We start from the raw sequence: 23,111 nt of genomic DNA, 5'->3' as shown, positions 1-23,111 counted from the left end.
TCAGCACAACCATCTCTAGGGTTTACAGAGGATGGTCCCAAAAAGAGCAAATATCCAGTGAGCCAAAATGCCTTGTTGATGCCAGAGGTCAGAGGAGAATGGCCAGACTGGTTCAAGATGATAGAAAGGCAACAGGAAGTCAAATAAGCACTGGTTCCAACCAAGGTGTGCAGAAGAGCATCTCTGAAGCAACAACACCTTGTCCAACCTTGAAGCAGATGGGCTACAGCAGCAGAAGACCACACCAGGTGCCACTCCTGTCAGCTAACAACAGGAAACTGAGGCTACAATTCACCAAAACTGGACAATAGAAGATTGGAAAAACCACATTCAGATGGAAGCATGGATCCATCCTGCCTTGTATCAACGCTTCAGGCTGCTGCTGGTGGTGTAATGGTGTGGGGGAGATTTTCTTAGTACCAACTGAGCATGGTTTAAACACCACAGCCTACCTGAGTATTGTTGCTGAGCGTGTCCATCCCTTTATGACCACAGTGTACCCATCTTCTGATGGCTACTTCCAGCAGGATAACGCACCATGTCACAAAGCTCACATCATCTCAAACATGACAATGAGTTCACTGTACTCCAATGGCCTCCACAGTCACCAGATCTCAGTCCAACAGAGCACCTTTGGGATGTGCTGGAACGGGAGATTCTCATCATGGATGTGCAGCCAGACTGGATGCTCTGCCTTTTAGAGGTTTTTTTTTTTTTTTCATAATTCAGTTTTAAACAGAATCATGAAAACAACAACTATTCACAGGAGGTCCATTTTTAAAGGGTTAAAAAAAGGCAGAGCACAGATATGACCTTATGCACCCTGCAGTTAGACAGCAACATCATAATATTTATATATGAGCAATTTATAAAAAACACATGAAAGAAATATTGTTGTGACTGAAAGTGTGAACCCTTTGATGTGTATTGTAGGTGGAGCAGATCAGATCCAGCTCTCAGCAGGTGGAACAGCTTCAGCTCTGCAACTTCAGGTCACTCTGGACCACTCAGGTTAGACACACACACACACACACACACACACACACACACACACTTCAGATGCACTATATTAGTGCACAGTAGAGACATGTACTGAGATCTAAGCATGGCTCCGTTGGCCCCCTGTTGGCAGTGTGATGGACATACTCAACCTGTGGAGTGATGACCCAGAGGAGGTCCTCTTGGATCTGGGCTTTGGCTGCGACGAGCCCGACCTCTCTGGACGCATCCCAGCTCGTTTCATCAATCATCAGTCTCAGGCGAGAGGAATAAACCTGCAGGTGTTTCTGGAGGCCCAGAAGAACCGGCTGGACCTGGAGAACCCAGATGTCAACAGTAAGTCTAAGTCAGCGATCATCAATTGGCCGCTTGCGGGCCACATCCGGCCCGCCAAAGCTCTCCATCCAGCCGCAGACTATTAATTAAGTCAGAAAACGTGAGAGGGGAAAGAAATGCGTTACAGTCATCAGGTTATCTGGTATTTTTTCTTCTTATATTGAAGCAACCCCCAAAACAATTGAGATGGAAATAATTTTATTTGGATTGAGCCAACCAGCGGCACAGGAACAGGGCGATGTTAACCTCCATGTTCGCCTACAAAAAAAAAAAAAAGTCATCCCTATTTACCTGCTTGTTTCCTTTCCTGTCAGCTGTTTGATTTGTTTAGACAATCAGCCTTTTCGTGACACTTTCGGCCTTGCTCTTGTAAAAGGAGTTGAAACAATGCATAGGATGTAACAAGCTCACTGGCTGGCTGTCATCTGCCCTATGTAAATGAATGCGGTGGGTTTGGTGAGGAGAAAGTGGTAACGTTAGAAAAAGAGTTTGCATTTGAAGCACTGAAATGGAAAAGAAATGTCGAGGAAACCCCTGCACAAGCTACAGCTTCTTCTCATTGCTTTTATGTTAAAGATTTTTATTGCAATCCTAGCTCAGCTGAGTTTGGCCTTAGCTACGCTGACATTGTTGTTAGCTCATCTGACTTTGTTGTTAGCTCAGTAGGCTTTGTTGTTAGCTCAGTAGGCTTTGCTGTTGGCTCAGTAGGCTTTGTTGCTAGCTCAGTAGGCTTTGTTGCTAGCTCAGTAGGCTTTGTTGTTAGCTCATCTGACTTTGTTGTTAGCTCAGTAGGCTTTGTTGCTAGCTCAGCTGACTTTGTTGTTAGCTCAGTAGGCTTTGCTGTTGGCTCAGTAGGCTTTGTTGCTTGCTCAACTGACTTTGTTGTTAGCTCAGTAGGCTTTATTGCTAGCTCAGCTGACTTTGTTGTTAGCTCAATAGGCTTTGTTGCTAGCTCAACTGACTTTGTTGTTAGCTCAGTAGGCTTTGTTGCTAGCTCAACTGACTTTGTTGCTAGCTCAGTAGGCTTTGCTGCTAGCTCAGCTGACTTTGTTGTTAGCTCAGTAGGCTTTGCTGTTAGCTCAATAGGCTTTGTTGCTAGCTCAACTGACTTTGTTGTTAGCTCAGTAGGCTTTATTGCTAGCTCAGCTGACTTTGTTGTTAGCTCAGTAGGCTTTATTGCTAGCTCAGCTGACTTTGTTGTTAGCTCAATAGGCTTTGTTGCTAGCTCAACTGACTTTGTTGTTAGCTCAGTAGGCTTTATTGCTAGCTCAACTGACTTTGTTGTTAGCTCAGTAGGCTTTATTGCTAGCTCAGCTGACTTTGTTGTTAGCTCAGTAGACTTTGTTGCTAGCTCAGCTGACTTTGTTGTTAGCTCAATAGGCTTTGTTGCTAACTCAACTGACTTTGTTGTTAGCTCAGTAGGCTTTGTTGCTAGCTCAACTGACTTTGTTGCTAGCTCAGTAGGCTTTGCTGCTAGCTCAGCTGACTTTGTTGTTAGCTCAGTAGGCTTTGTTGTTAGCTCAGTAGGCTTTGCTGTTGGCTCAGTAGGCTTTGCTGGTAGCTCAGCTGACTTTGTTGTTAGCTCAGTAGGCTTTGTTGCTAGCTCAACTGACTTTGTTGTTAGCTCAGTTGAGTTTTTTGTGTTAGCTCAGTTGAGTTTTTTGTGTTAGCTCAGTTGAATTTTTTTGTTAGCTCAGTTGAGTTTGTTGTTAGCTCAGTAGGCTTTGCTGCTAGCTCAGCTGACATTGCTGACATAGCTGCTGTGAAGTTACTGTTTTAATGTAGGTTTAGATACGTGATGGCTACCAACACATGAAAATACTGTATGGAGTCAGACTGTATGGAACATCAGAAACCTTATTAATTTGCTTTGCAATGCTGTGTTTGATTAACGTTAGCACCCTGTTGCTATTGTAGGCCCTGATGCTGTAATATGAGTGGCCAGCTGGACTGTGTGTAAAATTATGCTGAAGCCAATATGATGATTCGGAGATACACTTTTTATAATATTTTATCATCACACTGCAGCAGCTCTGTTGAAGTTTCAGTGGAACATCCTGTGAATATTAAAATAGGCCTACTGTCAGCAGCAGGTCTCTCCTGTCGCCGTCATGTAATGTCATACTGCAATATAAATAGTGTTCGTGACTCTAAAAATGTAATATATTACTTACTACTCTTTCAGGGGCGGATCTAGAAAAATATTTATGGGGTGGCAAGAGGGGGGCAGGAATTTTTGAAGGGTGGCAACATATGGCAGACGTATATATACTGAATTTAATCACAGTTATCACAGTTTGATGAGAAATAGTATGTTCACACTACATAAGGGCACAAGCTGCCATTTATAAACTCATACAGACAAACTTAATCTCATGCAATCAATGTCTTGCATTTGAGGTTTCATGTGAAATAGTTCATATTAGGAATAAGTGTTGAATTAGGTTCAACAAACTCTGAGTCTGACCCTGAACTCTGAGTTGATTTACCCTGAGATGGGAAACTCTGAGTTACCGGTTCCAGAACAGCTGATCTGAGTTAGTTCAGTCAACTCTGAGTATGTTCATTCTGAGTTAAGCCGACAATAAAAAGCCATCATCAATGGAGCTCTGACTCCACGATTCACCATGGCAACAGGTAAATAAAAGACAGCGCCTCCATTTTAATCCAGTGGATGTAGAGATATTAATGCACGTGTAGCAGACGGTGCACGTTTATCTTTAAAAGAAGAGCCTGAGTCAGAGCTAGGAAAGTGTCAATAAGTTAACCATAAAGTTAATAAAAAAGTTTATTCATCATTTATCAGACTTACATTTCCTTAATGAAGATAAAGTGGTGGAATCTGACTGTGTATCAGGCTGTAGATACATTACATTATATTAATAATATATCATAATATATTTGTTCAGATTTAATCTGATGGGGGAAAAACACAGGAAGCAGAAGATTTAAAACATATAGGCTAGGCTATAGATCAAAGACATAAAGACATGACTGTAAACTCACAGTCTGACCCAGTAATAATATGTTTGGTGATTTGCACTTGAAAAGACGTTGAGGTTAAAATACAGTAGATTTTAAAATGTTGCACATCTATTTGTATCTTGACTCAACAGCATTCAGTGACTTTATTTAAGTGTTGGTGGCAAATGCCACCCTATGCCACCCCGGTAGATCCGCCCATGTAAAGTAATAAATTAGTTTACTTATTACTCCCAGCACCCATTAAAACTGGGAGCGCCGTATCTCCCCAAAATTCAGATGTGTGCCTCTGTGTGGATGTCAGGGTGATCACTGTTATGTGCAGCTAAGGCTAGATAGCGTGATTTCTTTTTTTGTTTGTTTTACCTGGGGGGTTTCTGTTGCCTGTGAGCGGTATTTTCCCAAAGATCTGCCTGAAAGATGGAGAGTCACTCATGGAGCAACATTTCATCCACCACATCACTTCTCTGTGTCTGCAGCTGTCCACCAGTTAAATCCACTTGTTGTTTAGCCAGTGCAGAGCTACAGCTGACCTCTGCAGCCGTGGAGGGCTCACCTTTGGTGGGGTGTTTTTCCTGGAGTTTCACGTTGTTGTGCTGTCGGTCGTAGTAGCCGAGGTGTTTCAGACCGGAGGTTTGAGGACGTGTTTTTCACAGTGGAAACAGTTTTACCTGCAGCAGCAGTGTTCCTGTCATCTTTCCCTCTGACAAAATCAGAGTAACGGGAATATTTCCAGTCTCTAAGGTAAGCATTTCCATCTTTCAAGCTAGCGTGCTGCTTTGTGACATGCCTGTGCAGCACAACGATTACTGGAATGAATCAGCTGATGTGATGTTGTATTTTAAGTCAGTAGCGATGTGATAATAAAAGTAAAGTTGTAATGAGTTGTTTGGTTTTGGGCTAATTGTAAAATGAAAATTTTATCAGTAATTAGTTACACTACTGGTTACTGGAAAAAGTCATAATATCACTGTAACGCATTACTGCCCAACACATATTAGAAACAGTACTGGGTCTCACTCGGTCACATTTTGCACCTCCATTAAATTCACAACACAAGTGACATTGAAGTCAAATGTTGTGTGTAATCAGTTTCTTCCTCTGTAACTGATTGAATTTATATTTTACACTCTTTGTAGCTGTCTCCGTAACTACACATGTAAGATGATGTGGCAGTGAAGTATAACTGTCCCTCCTGTCATACTGTAATCACCTTGATATTATCACACAACAGTGCAATCTAACACTGAATCTGTCATGTTTTACAGGTCATCTGAGTCAACTGATGCTCCTCCCTGTTTGACGAGCTGCTCCTGGACTCAGCAGACTCTACTGATACCTTTTTTCCATTGTCACTCCTGGCTGCGCTGAGTAAAGCCATGCCGTGCAGATGTGTCTCCATTATCAGTTTAGAAGCACTGTGCCACGCCAAGCCGCACAGGAGATGGACCTTCTCTGGAGTGGGTCCAAAAGCCGGGCCGCCCGCTGTCAAGCGGGTAGTAGTGAGGTCTCGCCGACCACAGCCAACCCCTGGTGACTCCCCTTCTCCCCCTCAAACAAGCTGTGTGTGTGCTGTGAGACTCTCCTCCCCTCTGTCTGCAGGAGACCAGAGAGACAGGTGTCTTTAAAAGTATCTGTGTGTTCAGCTCTCAGTACATCTGTAGCCTCTGACTGAATCTCTGTGGTGTGGAGTTTAGTTTCTCTCCTGCGTCCTGTTTGTGCTTTAGATATCTGCTTTATTTCACTGTTCCATGTTCACTATCAGCCGTATTAGAAGTTGTGTGAAGTTGCTGCTGGAAAACTCAACATTTCCTCATTTTGCTGCTTCACAATAAAAGCTTTTACATAACAAAATAAGCTAGGACTTTTATTGTGAAGAATCTACAGGAAATTAAATGTGTTTATGACTGAATTAGTGGAACTTTTTTAGCGGCTTTTCATTTAAGACAAGTGTAATAATACAGAAGGGAGGAAGAGTGAAATCAGAAACAGCCACAGTGAGATGTTGATGAAGAGCTGCAGACAACAGGCTCTTACTGCACCTCTGCAAACAGCTCAGCTCCAACAGGTAAACTTCTTTTACCAAAATAAAACAAACCAAGCCATGACTGTGGAAAAGTAGTATTACAGTATGAAAAACTGTCAGATGAGAATTCGCATCAGTAAAGTCTCCACCACAGGAAGTGCCCTCTGTGACCTGAGAGCTCCGTTACCAGCTGACATAACTTCAGTATGAAAACAAGCCTGTACTCTGATGGAGGAGATAAAGTGGACAGTTTGTCTAAATGTTAGGGCTTTTCTACTTTTTGTGTGTTGTAATTTGTAAATTTTGATTTAAGTTTCCATTAACTTTGAATAAAGTTATGTTTCAGGAGGGTTGTTGTCATTTTTGAACTTAGCAGTAAGGATCTGTTGCAGAAATGTGACACGTCCTTTTACAAAGACTTGATGTTATGACACTGACAAACAGGTGAAAGTGAAAAACCAAATTGATTTCATGCACGTAAAAGAGTAATAAACCTGCCTGTTTAACATCCTGACTAAAATGTATGTAATACAGTAAATAGTGACTAAGCACAAAAACATTTCTTAGTATAGAGGTTTTTCTTTTTTCAGACAAAGAGATTAAGAGATGTTTTACCTTGACATGTTTCAACTGTCAGTTTCAGTCTTTTTCAGAAGCGTCATCTGACGTGCGTCGTGACGTGTCTTTATCAGCTGGTGTTTCCTTGAAGGCGTGACCAACCTGGCAATCTCACAGATGTGCCAAAGACACGTCACGACGCACGTCAGATGACGCTTCTGAGGAAGACTGAAGTTGACAGTGGAAACGCGTCAAGGTAAAGCAACATCTCCTAATCTCTTTGTCTGAAAAAAGAAAAACTTCTATACTATTTAACTGAGTCGACAAAATGAACCTAATTGAGACAAAACATTTCTGTTTCACCATCAAACTTAGTCACAGTGACAGATGACAATATGAATTAAAGCTCAGGCCCTCAGGGTGCTGGCAGGGAGCTGACTAATACCACTGTTCATTTCTCTGAGAATCGGACCCTGCACGCAGGAGCGAAATGGCCTATCCTTCATAAAGTGTGCACCTATGAATTACTTATTTCACCATTTTTGCACCACTTTTTGTGGCCACTACATGGCGCTAGAGAACACACTAATTACACATCATGTTGCTGCAAATTAACTGTAGATCACACCATGTAAATTTCTGACAAGTCTTACTTCCTGGTGCCAGTAGGTGGCACAATCACCATGATACCTAATGTGCATGCAGTCGGCTTCAGACCTGTGGTCTTATAAAGCATGTGAAGTTTGGGGCAGATTGGACCATGTATGCTGGAGTTACAAAGCACTTCCTGTTTGGTGGCAAAACATGGAAATTTGACACCTCCCCACGGTCACACGGTTTGATGAAAACTTAAGCTTTAATCAACTTTTGATGTCCAAGGTCTTAAGATGCTATGGACAAAATTTCAAGTCAGTTGGATCTAATCTGTAGGCGGAGTTTGTTAAAGTACAACCCCTGGAAAAGGCCAAAAAATGCACCAGAATGACACATTAAATTCAAAATGGCCGATTTCCTGCTGGGTTTAGGGCACGGCTCCAAGAGGCTTTTTTGTGTGTTTTGGCGTGTTACATATACCCAGCAATTTTTATACCTCTAGGCAAATCATACTGTGGGGGCTGCCTCATTGAAATGTTCTAGGGGAGCACTACTGAGCCCCTTCAGCACAGCAAGGGAAAGAAATCGGGAAACGACAGCAGAGGCCAAGCACATGTCAGTTGGGGTTGGGATGTTATGGTGTAGCAGAGGCGGTGGTGCTAAGGGTTTTCATTTCATGTTTGGATCAGCCTGGTTCTGATGGTGTTTGATGTTCTGAGGAACATCAAGGTTTAAGAAATGTTAGATCATGTATATGATCAGTGGTTAACACTGTAGAGACCGGTGTCACTGAGTTACTTGTTTTGTGGCTATCAACAAATTTGCTGTGAAACATTTTCCTTGTCTTCTTCTCCTGTCTCCTTCAGACCGTTTTAGACAGCTGGAGGTTCTCCAGCAGGTCACTACAGCATTCTCCTCCTTGGTTGGGTCTTCCTCCTCCTCACCTCTCACAGCACCGCTGGGGAAAGACCTGTCTCCTGAGGCCCGGGAGAGGAGGAGTCGGGTGGGCATGCTGTTCAGACGAGCATCAAAGAAATCACTCAGCCAAATCCACAATCAGAAAACCCCGGAGTTGACTGCACCTGCTGCCACCTCTTGTCCCTGTGCTGCACCTGAGTCACCGCAACCTCCATCCAGCCCTGGAGACAAGACAGTCCTCTTAAAAAGAGTCAAACCTGGAGTCCCTGAGACTGTGTGTCTGAGTCCTCTGGCAGAGGAACAAGGAGCTGGTCCAGACCCTCAGCCCCAGCCTAACGAGACACCTTTGATAGGCCAGGAGGAAGCACTCAGACTCAGACAGTGCCCCCTGAGGGAAGGTCCCCCCGTGACAGCCAGCACTTCTTTACTGAGGAAGAGGAGCCCGGGGCTGGCCAGGGAATCATTTGAAATGGAAGAGGCAAGTCAAGCTGCAACAGTTGTCAAAGTTCATCAACCGCAACACAAAAACTATTGTAGCAAGGTGGTTTGAGTTGCTGCCACAAGATTGGGTTAACAAGCAGTTGAGCAGGTGTACCTAACAAAGTGGCCCGTGAGTGTAAACTCTACATACATGCACATATTTTGCAGGATGAGATTTGGTCTGATAAACAGCAGCTTTCTGTCGGAGAGGAGTGTTTCAAAGAGGTTGTGTTCAGGGTGGGAGGGGTCGGTCGTGATTGGTCCTGCCGATAAAGAAACAATTTGTGGAGTGGTGTCTATATCCACAGTTTTTACTTTGAATTGCATTAGATTTTAAAATGCAAATATCTGATTTCCCAGCTATAGTTACATCACTTTAAAGCACTTTCCTGCAGTTTGTTAATGTTGTCTTTGTCTCATTCCAGATCCACAGTTTTGATGAAAGCAGTGTCACTGGGAGCTACACAGGGGCAGAACATTCAGGTGGGTCCTTTATCGTATCATTATTTAATAGAACAAGGAATCTATGGACACATGGACAGGTGTCTGTTACTTTGTATGGCGCCCATGTCTATTATAATAATGCTTTATAATCTGCTTGTAACACTGTATAATTAAAAAAGCCTCGTGTTAAAAAATGAATGTTTCCAGAGTTTGCTCATTACACAAAGCATCACTAGGCACGCCCGATTTAAGAGGATGACATCGTTTTCCAAACTCAATTTTGAACATTTGCACAGATAGAAAGTAGACTTGTAGCTTCTGAACCGCTCTGACTACATGCATGCATGAGGTCTTGCCAGAAAGAAAACTCCCTTAAGTTTCTTGTGAAAGTGTCAGAAACACTCTAGGTGATACAGAGACAGAGTAATGGGCCTCTGAAGTCAGTACAAAATTGAAGATTTTGCCTAAAATAAAATAAAAAATGTGTTTCAGGATGAATAACTGTCTGTGGCTTCATCTGAGCAGGTAAATGACACTGTGGGGCTGTAGGCACACTATCAATGAACACTTATTTCAAATTTGAAGAAGACTGCTCAAAGTATGACCATTCTACAGTGTTTTTACCATGAAAAGATCCAGGCGGAGCTCCAAATGACAAGTCAGTCACTCTGCTTCAAAACAGTCCTATCAGTGATCAAACAACACTCAGCCAGCTTCAAACATTGTACCTTATTGAAATCAGGTGTGATTATGATAGCTGATGTTGTTTATGACACAGAAACACCATAAAATATCACCAAATAAAGCCATATGAAACGTGAAAGTTATGATCCCACTTTCTAGACGGTATATCGCAGCCAAAAATAGTGGTAGGAGTGAGACTCTTACCTTTTATAAAACAGCTAAGTCCTCGCTAACAGCTCCACATAAGATCGCAAGTAATCCTTTAACTTTTCCCGTCGAAAAACGTCATGACATGACTTGTCACCACTCATCATGATTTTGGACTTTGTGTGTTTAGGCTGCTCTGGTGCAAAATACAGAATAAATAAAGAAAAACAATGTTATTTTTGAAAAGTCGAGAGCTTCCTGAATCCAGGTTAAAAAATATCAGTGTTGCTGACCTGAAACTGTGTTTGCGTGGACGAGAGGCTGAAAGATGGAGAAAAATATGCTTTTACAAAAAACGTCTGGATGCATAATAGACAGGGTCATAGTTTGACCTTTAGTGTTGGTATCTGATGAGTTGGGAAAGAGAATGTGTCGAAGCTGTAAACCTTCACAAATTGTGATGTTACGCTGGACGCACAGGATGTTACGTTATGATAATGACGCTCTGTCCCTCCTTGTGTTTGTTTCCTCTCTCCTCCCTCGTGTGTGAGCAGCGCAGGGTGTAATACGGACCAACAGCTGCCAGTCAGACAGCAGTGGCTTCTTAGAGGAGCCCTTCATCCCCTCCCTCTCCCAGCAGGCATCACCAGGACCTGATCTCATCAAGGTCTCTCACTTACTAACACATACTCACTTCTCTCACAAGACCCCAACTTGACTAAAGTGCAATGCTAAACCATTTACGATACTGAAAGGGTTTGGTGGAAACGTGGCTTAACAGTTCCTGTGTCTGTATGTTTGACTCTGTGTTGTCTGTTTGGTTGCAGGCTCTGGCGGGCCTGTCAGGAGGGAGCACCGACAGCCAGAGCAGTGAGAGGCCGGGCTCCCCGTCTCCTCCGTCCTCTCACACCCCTCCATCTCTCCTTCACTCCTCGTCTCTGACCTCTTCTGCTGTTGATAAATCTCCCCTTCCCTCACCCTGTCCTTCACCAGAGCCTTCACCCTGTAGCCCCTCCCCAGAGACAGAGAGTCCACCAGATCAGGTTCAGTCTCCACCTGACTCACTGCCTGTAGCGGCGTGCGATCACCTTCCTCCTCGCTCATCCTCAGCCGAGCTACAGATCGTTACTGGCTCCCAATCTCCAACGTCTCCCGCCTCCTGTACCTCTGCCTCCCCTACGTCTCCCCCCACGCAACCTGCCTCGTTGATTAAAGAGTCAGAGGAGATTGAAATGGAGGATAAGGATCCTCCATGCCCCCACCTGTCCACTGCAGTTCATGACTCTAAAGACGCAGCAAGTGTCCCTCCTCCTTCCTTATCTCCTCCCCCCTCTCCAAATTTGGATTGCCAGTTTTCTGCCTCCGCTGCAATGTCTCCTACACAGTCCGACTCCTCCTCTTGGAGTCCAGGGAGCAAACAGTCGGAGCAGAATGAGGTGGCTTTGTGTGAAAATTCCCCCTCTGCTTCTTGTGGCTTATCACCTCTGCTTCCCCCTTCCCCCGACGAATCTCCCTCTGTGCCTCCTAACTTTAATGTTCCGCCCTCTTCATCCTCTCCCTCACTAACTGAGTCCCTCTCACAGAGTCCAGAAAACAGTCAAAATGATTCCCTTTCCCCAGACTCAGATGGAACAAGCCGCTCCGATCCAACTACCAACACACAAAAGAAAGAGGAAGAAACACCGTCATCTCTGCCCTCTCAGTTGGACGAGGACAAGTCAGACGGCTGTGCCACACTGTCCTGCCTGTCTCCTCACTCCTACACTCCAGTTTATCAGTCTGCCTCGTTATCTCCATCACACAATTCAGAGAGTCTGACAGATCCAACTGTTGGAGGAATATCAGATCTGACCGAGCAGTCCGTCTCCCAACAGGAGGGACCATGCTCTCATGATCATAACACAGACCCTGCTCCAGCCTGTCCCGTCCAAGATGTTATTCATGATAAGATGAATCACCTCTCCCTGGACCTCGGAGAGGGAGAGGGCGAGAGACACACTGACACTGTGCAGACTCCAGAGGCAGCTGTTTACATCTCAGACACAGAGAGCTCTGCGGGCCTGTCAGAGGGTTCTCGATTAGTCTCTGAGGAAGTATGTAACCAAACAGAAATAGATCTACAGGTCCCATCCTGCAGTTTGCATGATGACCTTTCAACTGGAACCAAACCGGAAGAGTGTGAAAGGGGAGAAAATAGCTCAGAACGTGAATCTCTCAGAAGTCCTTCAGTTTTAGTGGAAGTGGAACCAGAGGGTCTCATTAAGATTGAGAGCTTAGATGTGGTATTTCAGACCTCAGTGGATGGATCAGAAGGTGAAAATGAAGACGTGGAAGCCTTTTTTCAGCAGCTTGATTCAGAGGGGCGAGTCTATTGGGCAGAACCCATCCGGGTTTCCAATCCGACCCCCGTGAATGAAGACTCAGACAGCTTTGAAGCCTCAGACAGATCTCCTGGAGGCCTGGATGTTCTAGATCCATTTTTATCGTCATCATCCCCGACAACAACAGACACTGACCAGACGTCAAGAAATGCAACTGCCTCCCCAGATACCAACTCCTCCGTAACCCTAGCTCCAATCCAATCCCCCTCAGCACCCCCGCACCTCAAGCCATCGAGCCGCTCTGTCTCTGTCCAGATGCCTTCGTCTCTGTCTTCTCATATTGTCCACAGGAAGGATGTTCCCTACATGACTGACTCAAAACGCACCCTTCTCCCCAGCGTTCTAACACTGGACACCTCCACCCCTTTCCGTGCTGTACAGTCATGGACAGACCAGCAGATCCAACGAAACACTCTCACCAAGAAGTTATCACACGGAGCTCTTCATGCCGCCCCAAAGGAAGTAACCGTATCCACAAGTGCCACAGAAGCAGCACAAAGACGGGCACTGAACTTCTCTTCGTCTCCGTATTTCCCTCTGCTGTCTGACGACTGGCAGTCACATGACTGTCTCCCCGGGGTGGCTGGAAGTTACCATACGATGTCAGTCTCTATGGATAAGGGGCTGTGGCCTGACGAGGAGGAAGAGGTGGATGGTGATGAAAATGAAGATGAGGAGAAGCTTTGGGAGGGCAATCAGACAGCCACCATGGCATGCTGCTGCTCCTGTGACCATCAGCATACCTGCTGTGCTCAGAGGAGCTACAACAAGCAACACACTCTGGGAAACAGTCCTGTGAGTAATTCAACTCTCTCGATGGTGTGACATGATTTAATTTTAGGTTTTCAGTTCCACTTTTGAACCTGCTCATATCCACACATTTTATAATGTACAGAAGTTTAAAGTTGTTTTGCCATCATTTGATGTTGACTAGAGATGATACGCCGTCTCATGGCGGTCACTTCCTGTCGACGTTACAGATCAAAAGCACAGAGAGTCGTTGACTAGAGATGATACGCCGTCTCATGGCGGTCACTTCCTGTCGACGTTACAGATCAGAAGCACAGAGAGTCGTTGACTAGAGATGATACGCCGTCTCACGGCGGTCACTTCCTGTCAACCTGCAGGTTTTTGCAGAATGGAGTGTTGATAGTTGTTTGTTTCAGCTTGTCTCGTCGTGAATCTTTGTTCTGAACTGGGCTGAGGACCGACAGCTCCTCTGTGTATGTCTGCTGCTTTCACTGTGCTGCACGTTGAATACTGATGATACACAACATGTAATGAGTTCTGGAGTCACTACAACAAATGAACAACAAAAAAACACGAGCATCATTTTGTTCAGTGAAACAGTTTCTTCTGTCTGTTGATGTCAAAGCTCGAAACAGTAGTGAGCTGTGAGCTGTGACGTGTCCACCGTCCAATGAGTCACGATGTTTACACGCTGATATAAACAGTGTATTTGTTGTTACCACAGTTCTTGACATGGAGTCCTTTCAAAGCCGCGACTACATTAACATATCAATGTCTCATTTGCATGTGGAGCTTGTGGAGCTCTCTGAGAGTCGGACAGAGGTCTGTTTGTTCCAGGTACAGAATGTGGTGCTCAGAGGCTGAAAGCTGCTTCACCAGGTTTAGTTTTGATCCTGAGGACAGGAAGCAGACTTGACCCTGACCTCCTGAGAGCTCTGGATGGTTCGTAATGTTGCAACAGATACAAAATCTTTCAGTGCTCCATAATCCAACAGGATATTTTAAAATCAGGTCTTTGACACACAGAAAACCAGTGCACAGTGAAGTGGACTGATGTGGTCTGCTCTCCTGGTCAGAAGTAAAGGAGTATTGTAACATCGCTTTTATCATTTGTTTCGGCATTTTTATTTTAATTACATGAAACAAATAAAAGCACCTTTGTAGCTTTTAAATAAAAAAAACATGTATCTTTACAACCTAAAAACAAATTAAAATGGCTGAAAATAATTACAATGAATATTTGCTTAAAAAATATATGTAGTGTGTTATAGTCCAATGAAGTAATGTACTTTTACAGTGAAATCAGATCATATCTTTCAATACCAATGTGTGACAGTAGGACACATACACATGTATAAAAAACACAACTATATTATACAGTATATAAAGTATGTAAATATAAGTAAGGAATATATATATGTATTAATAAATAAAAGGGAAAAATAAATAAAGAAAGAAAAAAATAATTAAATAATAAATTGAAAAAAAGAAAAATAAATTCACAAAATAAAAACAATAAATAGATATCCTACAAGAAAATTCCTAAAATTATAATAAATGTCTGTTGGATATGTGCATGCTTCTGTGCTTTTAACACAAGTTTATGCACCTTATTTTAAATAGTAAAATGAATACTTTTATAATAAAATATTGTAAAAAAATAAATCATTTTTGCAGATGTGAACTTACAGAAAATCAGATGGCTACATTTACATATTTATTATATTATTTCATGAGCTGCAAGTCAACATTTTTGCTGTAATTTTACTCAACAAATCAGAAAAACCGTGTAGCTTAGCCTGAAAATGTTATATCTTGAATTTCCATATTTCCCATTACCTGGGTACGTGGTTGAAAGGTAACTCTTGCACTTGTTCTCTGCAGTACTCCCTCGATGAGTTGGAGGAGATGATGCTGTGTCTGCAGCAGTTTTGCTCTGTGCTCAGCAACATGGAGGAGCAGCTGTCTGAAGACCAGGCTGCAGTTTACAGCGCTCTCTCTGACCAGGACAGGTATACGCTGAAGTTAAAGAAGCTGTTTGAACCCTGATGTGTTCCACTTATGTCAGCATTAAGGTTACAACACTCACAACAGTCAACATGCTACATTCAGTTTCCATTTTGGCAGTATTAGGTCCTTATCACACAGGAAGCAGCTGGATGAGGCTTTTTGTAATTGTTTTAATGAGATTTGACCTTTTTGCTTTTACCTTTTCCCTCAGTGGAAACAAATTTATTCACTTTAATTTGAGACAATAAAGCCTCCACAAAAATAGTACTTTAAGTCTTGTGTGTGATTTATCCTGGCTGCATATGAGCAGAGGAAATCTCTGCTCGTCGCTAGGCTAATTTATACAATGTAAAATGCCATAGCCTTGTGCTAATAACGTTAGCATCTTGTTAAGAAAACATGTTTAGTATAAAACAGTTGTTTTGTCAGTGAACCTTGTGAGCTGTAATGGAGCCAAATTTTGTAACGCTACCTTTGTTATGGCTGACTTCCTGTTCAGAGCATGGGTCCACGAGATTTTTTTGCATGTCTTAGGATGTTACATGTGCCCACCAATTTTTGTACATGTAGGTGAAAGTTTCGGAGACTGTTAAGGCAAAATTTTGTAGGGGGCACTACTTAGCTGTTTTTTCAAATCAGAGTAAAATACCAAATTTTGTGTGCAAAGTTTCATCAGTTTTTGAGTATGTTAAGCCCCCATAAAAGCAATTTATTTCTAAGAAGAAGAAGAAGAATTCCTCCAATTTCAAGGGTGCTCGGGCCCTAAAGGCTGCATGTATGTGTGTGGTCTGTAGGGAGAAGATTCGGGACATCGAGGAGCTGAGGCGAGCAGTCAAACAGGAGGCTGGAGAGCTGGAGACGCAGTTGAGTGAACTGGCCCATCACTACGACGACAGCTTGAAAATGGTAACAGTCACACCGGCACACTCGAACCTGTCTGCTGCGAGAGTAGTCACTATGGAAGGGATGTTTGAAAATCATCTGTGTGTCTGACTGTGGATGGTGGAGCTGCTGAGTGGATCTGTGGAGTTTGTTAGTTGCAGTGGTGGCTGTTAGCAGCTAGCTCCGCTAATTAGCCGCTGAACGGCAGCAGAGCTAGCAGCCACCAGCCGCTGGACTTCAAGTCTGTTGAACCCCGCAAGACTGCACCCCAATTCAGACTGTGTGGGGGAGGTTTATGGGTTGATGGTGTTTGACAGACAGGTAGGAGGCTCAGTTATCTGTTGGTGCAAAACTTATCCACAGTCAGACACACACAGCTGATTATTTACTGTTGAATTACAGCTCACAACTCGTGCCAACGGCTCACACTGCTCTGATGTGGGTATTTTCGCCGGCTAGCAGAACATCCTGGCACAGACTGTTTACTGGATTTTACCAGCCTGTCGCTCATTTGGCATTTGAAGATAGTTGCAAGCACAGCCGTTCTGCTTTCAACGTCCGATAGTCCACCAATAACATTTCAGTTTCAGTTTTTGTCAATCAAATTAACACTGTTCTGTTCTGTATAAGTGAAGTGGTATTCTTTTAGTTTTACCAACTGTATGACGATGTTTTCTGATTATATCTTTTGTGTTTGAGTAGAAGATGCACAGACTGTTGGATGAGCAGTCTCTGCTCTGCTCTCAACTCAGAATCTTCCTACCTGCATCATCGAGCCCCGCCCCCAACAGGACAGTAGCCACTCAGTGCTGTCTACTGCCCTGGATCCCTCCGGCTGATCAGCAGAGCGGCCAAGTCTCCTCCTGGAGCACTTGGAATGTGGACTCCCTCAGACAGTCACCTCCTGGATCAAAGTGCACCTGTGAGGGCCTGGGATGTTCTCCCACGAAGGCAGACAAGCTGGACATGATGAGTTTCCTTCAGAGAGTAAGGGTATCACAATATCATCTGTAGGGAAACAAGTAGAGAGTGAGGAAGGGGGGGTTCTCACTGTGCTGTCACTGTTTACTATATAACTATATATGCAGTGCTTAATTTGAGCCGGAACGTACTGGAACGCATACCAGGATCTTTTCAGAAAAGGCCCTGGTGCGTTCCGGAACTAATTTGCATGGGTCTAGAACTTTTCGCATCTAAAAACTACATACAGTATTGCCTCATGTCACTAGTGTTGCAGGGTATACTGGTAATGGTAGACCGCGGTACTAAAACTCCACAGTACATATGATAGTTCAAAGTCCAATCGCAAGACGGTGAGTGTCCATGCGCCGTCCCGGCGCGTGCTGGTCAATAACGGCCCGCGCCGGCCACCTGGCACTCAATATGCTGCTGTAGTGGTTTGTTTAGAAACAAATTAGAAGCAAAATCTGGGTTTACAGTGTTCAAACAAGTTGGAGCTGAGCATTTAAACGTATTGTTTAATTTCTTCATTTCCATAATATTTAAAGGCGCTGTATGTAAGAATGTGGCCAAAACGGTTACTGCACTCAAATTCAAAATGCTGCCGCGAGTCGTGTCCCCCCCTCCCCTACAGATTCGAGGTTGCTGGACAGCGGCACGCTGGAGACTGACTTGTTTGCCCACGGGCGGCTGCCGTGGCAGGGCCGCGTCGCCGCGTCCTTGATCTTCGGTTTTCCAGCGGACCGTTCGAGCAAGTCCGGCTTCTCTGCTAATGCTATGTACTGGGACACTGCTAACGCTGCTTGCCGTGCTGCTGTAGCTCAGTCGTAACTGTAACTGATGCTGAGACTCTACTGACTGTGTGACTGGTAGACGGCGGTGGGTGGCACAACAGGCCAAAACACAAATTCAAAACATAAACATGATTTGCGGACCGTAAAAATATTTTTAATGCGAATATTCTGGCTGTACTATTGTTGTCGGTGAGATCAGTGTGTTATATGAACATTATTCCTTAGTCTCTGTGACATATTAGGAGGATTTTAAGACTATTTGCTTTAGATTTCTTACATATAGCTCCTTTAATTGAAACAATGTTTTTAAACAATCTTAAAAATCAAAAGCTAATTAAATTAGAAGAAAATACATTAATTGTAATGAATGATAAGTTGCAATAACTGGTCATATTAGATAGTTTTTTCTAATGATTTTGAGTAGACACTACTAATACGTACTTATCAAGCCTACTGCATAAAATTAAGCTTATATGTTAACACAACTTGACGTCTTTAGTTTCAGCTAATGTAAAAACTAAAGTGGTATAAGACAACGGGTTTCACGCGATTTGCAAGTAAAGTCAACTAATTTGCGTTAAGAGTGCAGATTATGTCTTACCTTTGCTGTTTCTGTGGTCAAAATTTATGTCGGGTCCATAAAACTACTAGAATTGAGTAATCCTGGGTCCCGGTGCCTCTATCAGTCCACGCCTGTCGGAAAATGTGGAGTCTATGAGTTTAAATGGCCACGGGAGAGAAATGAAGTCCTCTGACATCCAATGGAGCCTTGGTCTATGTCTCTATCTGCTTGTTGAATTGGTGATAACACTTTCGTACATGCGTCACCTTATTATAGTTTTATATGGTTATACGTACATAGGTCTGATTGATTTTTTGGAGTAAAGCCAAAAACCACTGGTTTTAGATGGATATAATGACACGTTAGTGACATCTAATAAGTTCAGCTGTTATCTTGGTGCCAAAGAGGGTGAACAAATGTGCCAAAAAAGGCCAATTTCAAGATCTTGCCAAAGCATTTCTGTACTGAAACCTCTCTAAGTGTCTTTTGCTGCATTTTATAAACATCTGTCTGTGCACAGGTGCAGATAAAATGTTGCTTTGTGATTTACTACAGTTCTGTGCTGCTACTACATCATTTCAAAGGAATATTCACTCCAAAAGTGTAAAGTTTTGTCAGGCGAGAATGAAATCTGTCATTTATCTGCCTTTTTTTCTCTCCTATAATCTGACCCAGTTATTCATCTCGACCTTGTAGTTGTAAAGAAATATTCTATTAACTATGGGCCTGAAATGTTTGAGCAGATATCTGAGAAAGAGGCTCTAACAGTGAAAACTCTGGTGTGATATTTCATTTTATTTCGTATATTTGCGTCCTGTCGCTCAGACAGCTCTTCCCACTCTGCCTCCACGTGTCTGTGTGCATTGTACGAGGCTGTAGGCGGGAAACCCTGGAGCCAGCGCAGCAAGTAGTGGATCCCCGTCTCGTCTTGTCTCGTCTCGTCTCGTCTCGTCGTCCTCCGCTTATCCGGGTCCGGGTCACGGGGGCAGCAGCCTCAGCAAAGAAGCCCAGACACTCCTCTCCCCAGCCACCTCCGTCAGCTCTTCCGAGGGAACCCCGAGGCGCTCCCAGGCCAGCCAGGCGATGTAATCCCTCCAGCATGTCCTGGGTCGGCCCCGAGGTCTCCTCCCGGTTGGACATGCCCGGAATACCTCCCAAGGGAGGCGTCCGGGGGGCATCCTTACCAGATGCCCGAACCACCTCAACTGGCTCCTCTCGATGTGGAGGAGCAGCGGCTCTACTCCCAGTCCCTCCCGGATGTCCGAGCTCCTCACCCTATCCCTAAGGCTGAGCCCAGCCACCCTGCGGAGGAAACTCATTTCGGCTGCTTGTACTCGCGATCTCGTTCTTTCGGTCACTACCCAGAGTTCGTGACCATAGGTGAGGGTTGGAACGTAGATCGACCGGTAAATCAAGAGCTTCGCTTTCTGGCTAAGCTCCCTTTTCACCACAACGGACCGGTTAAGCGTCCGCATCACTGCTGACGCCGCCCCAATCCGCCTGTCAATCTCCCGCTCCATCCTACCCTCACTCGTGAACAAGATCCCGAGGTACTTAAACTCCTCCACCTGAGGCAGGACCTCCCCTCCGACCCGGAGTGGGCAATCCACCCTTTTCCGGCTGAGGACCATGACCTCAGACTTGGAGGTGCTGATTCTCATCCCAGCCGCTTCACACTCGGCTGCGAACCGTCCCAGCGAGAGCTGGAGGTCACTGTTCGATGGAGCTAGGAGGACCACGTCATCCGCAAAAAGCAGGGACGAGATCCTCCTGTCACCAAACCAGACACCCTCCACCCCTCGGCTGCGCCTAGAAATTCTGTCCATGAAAGTTATGAACAGAACCGGTGACAAAGGGCAGCCCTGGCGGAGTCCAACCCTCACCGGGAACAGGTCCGACTTACTGCCAGCCACGCAAACCAGACTTGTGCTCCTTCGGTACAGGGACTGGATGGCCCTTAGCAAAGGGCCACCAACCCCATACTCCTGGAGCACCCCCCACAGGATGCCCCTGGGGACACTCCTCCGAGAACCGTCACCTTATCGTGGTGGAGGAGTTTGAGTGCCCTAATGACCCTAGGAGCTGTGCTGTCGGGGGCATTTTGCCCCTGGTAGGGTTTCCCATGGCAGATTGGTTCTGGGTGAAGGGTCAGACAAAGAACGGTTCAGAAGACCCTTCATGATGGAAGATAACAAGAGTTGGTGTACCCGGCCCGGAGGGTTACCGGGGCCCCGCCCTGGAGCCAGGCCTGGGGTTGGGGCCCGTGGGCGAGCGCCTGGTGGCCGGGCCTTCGCCCATGGGGTCCGGCCGGGCCCAGCCTGAACTGGCTACATGGGCTCATCCCCCTGCAGGCCCACCACCCACAGAGGGATCCAGAAGGGTTCGGTGCAGTGTGGATCGGGCAGCAGACCAAGGCGGGGGCCTTGGCGGTCCGATCCTCGGCTACGGAAGTTGGCTCTTGGGACATGGAATGTCACCTCTCTGGCAGGGAAGGAGCCGGAGCTTGTGGAAGAGGTTGAGCGCTACTGGCTAGATATAGTCGGTGGATCCACCCACTGAAATTAAAATGTTCCACCTTCCTGCCAAATAGGAAAATTAAATATAAGGAGTAACACTTGTGTAAACAGAATGACTTCTGTGGTTAACTGTCCACATTGTGCTCTAAGAAAGCAAAAACAATGTCCATTAAAATATGCAGGTTAACTGCAGAACATGTTCCAGGGGTTAATGCAGTATATGCATACGCTAGATGGCAGCTAATATATACAGTACAAATATTATTGATATCATGAGATCAGAGATATTTGAAACCTTAGCACTGTCTAAATGTTGTGTGTCCTTCTTTTCAGTTGAAGGAGTCTTTGCGTCATTCTGTGAACACAGACTCGTTGGAGTAAATGGTAAGTTTATAATTTTACATGGACAATTTGATCATTGTCAAACGATCCAACCTCAATTGAAGTTTCCTTTATTTTCTCCATAAAGGATGCTCACTGGCACGCAGCCATGACAAAAGGCTTTTTAAAAATCGAATAAATACTGAACAAAAATTTAAACAAAATGCTTTTGCTGCCGTTTTTCCACAGATTTAAGTTAAAGGTCTGAGACCTTTGTCAGGAAGATTCCTTAGGAGATCACAAAAGTTTTGAGAACGAATGCAATTGTATCTTTTTTATCCATATTTTTCCTCCCATGACCCCTTAGGACCAAAACACTGGTGGTGAATGCTGCACGTCCAAAATACACCCCTAGTATTCTCAATGTACAACCCCACATACTGGTGACGGCTAGACACACGTCGGCGCTCCTGGACGGGCTGCCCTGCGGTACTTCACGCCACTGTCCTATATCCAGCCTCGCCGCCCTCAGAATTAAATGCAGTTTTCCCCCACTCGCTCTCTGCTCGTACATATCAGCTCCCGCAGTGGCTCTTTTTCTCTGCTCTTATGGCAGCTTCATTAGAGGCTGTCCACACATGATTTTAAGCTAACGCAGAGGAGGAAGAAGTACAGATCTGTAACTTTGTGTGGTCGTCTGTTGAGGAGCTGCAGCACACTGCGTCCAGTGTGTGCTCAGGGCCACAAAACGAATTAAGAGTAGATAAGGAAGGTCTGTGCCATCCAGGTCTTCATGTCCTCAAGGCCGTTTATGAGATTGGCAACATTGGACCTGTGTTTAGGCTTGAGAGGGAGATACAGCTGTGTGTCATCAGCATAGAGTTGAAGGTGATGTTATGTTCTTAATGGTTAATTTATTAATTTAATTGTGCTTCTTTGACAACTTTTATATCATCCTTTGTTTCAGGTGCGAGGCATGCTGCATGAGACTGCATCTGACTGACTCTGACATTTCCTGAGGTCTTCTAATCATATTCAGTATCTTTTCAGATTTACAGTGTAGTGATGGATGTTTCAGAAATGCAAACAGCTGAGTGACTGTCTGATATAACCCCCTAGGATTATGCAAAGAGAAGCGATTGTAACGGCATAGAGTAGGCTGTTTCTGAATTATTAAAATGCTTATTAACAAGGTATCTCAATATAAATGTAAGACAGATGAAGATGTTGTTACACACTAGGCCTCTGCTCAGCGGATGCACAGCGCTTCATTTAAATACCACGACAACAGACCTTAGAACAGTGAAAACGGGTTTGTGTTGTTTGTATGTTCATGTTCTCTATCAGTCTTTGTTATATTGTCTTAGAAAGCCATTAAGGCTGCTGTGCTGCAGAGGAGGTTGGGAACAATAACTCCAACGAGCTGCAGCACACACTTCAGAGCAGGATGTACCAATTACCACAGCACAACCCCTCATCCAGACTTCAAAAGGCTTTGGTTTGAATGGAGAATCACAAGTGTTTTATTTGTAGGAAGCAGAGCTCATATGACTCACCTGCGATAGACAGAACACGGACAGAAACAATCTGTTGCTCCTGTTTGCTTCCACACACAATGTCACTTCCTATTAAAAAGTCGCATACTTGTGCAATACAAACTGTACAAATGTTTTTATTTTCTTAATACTTCTTAATACATAAAATGTAAAACAAATATGAGGGACATAATCCTGAAATAAAAGCCTTTAACTTCTCTGTTGTGACTGG

General features: G+C 44.4%; 1 protein-coding gene across 4 annotated transcripts in view; it reads left to right on the top strand.

The window, feature by feature from the left end:
- itprid1 (ITPR interacting domain containing 1) overlaps nt 1-23,099 on the top strand; it is a 39,725-nt gene extending 16,626 nt beyond the window's left edge. For 3 of the 4 annotated variants that reach the window (XM_078162861.1, XM_078162864.1, XM_078162863.1), the window contains 11 exons: nt 934-1,011; nt 1,133-1,335; nt 8,362-8,891; nt 9,319-9,376; nt 10,723-10,835; nt 10,996-13,344; nt 15,184-15,311; nt 16,104-16,215; nt 16,894-17,178; nt 21,357-21,407; nt 22,312-23,099. In XM_078162861.1, the coding sequence (XP_078018987.1) occupies nt 934-1,011; nt 1,133-1,335; nt 8,362-8,891; nt 9,319-9,376; nt 10,723-10,835; nt 10,996-13,344; nt 15,184-15,311; nt 16,104-16,215; nt 16,894-17,178; nt 21,357-21,404 (3,904 nt within the window). In that variant the 3' untranslated portion in view covers nt 21,405-21,407; nt 22,312-23,099. The remainder of the gene's footprint in view (nt 1-933; nt 1,012-1,132; nt 1,336-8,361; nt 8,892-9,318; nt 9,377-10,722; nt 10,836-10,995; nt 13,345-15,183; nt 15,312-16,103; nt 16,216-16,893; nt 17,179-21,356; nt 21,408-22,311) is intronic. The other variant, XM_078162862.1, reaches the window with a different exon arrangement.
- The last annotated feature ends 12 nt before the right edge of the window (nt 23,100-23,111 follow it).

The sequence above is a fragment of the Epinephelus lanceolatus genome, chromosome 20 (genome assembly GCF_041903045.1).
Source record: "Epinephelus lanceolatus isolate andai-2023 chromosome 20, ASM4190304v1, whole genome shotgun sequence".
NCBI lineage: Eukaryota > Metazoa > Chordata > Actinopteri > Perciformes > Serranidae > Epinephelus > Epinephelus lanceolatus.
Note: the sequence above shows the minus strand (reverse complement) of the source record. Positions and strands in the feature narration are given on the sequence as shown.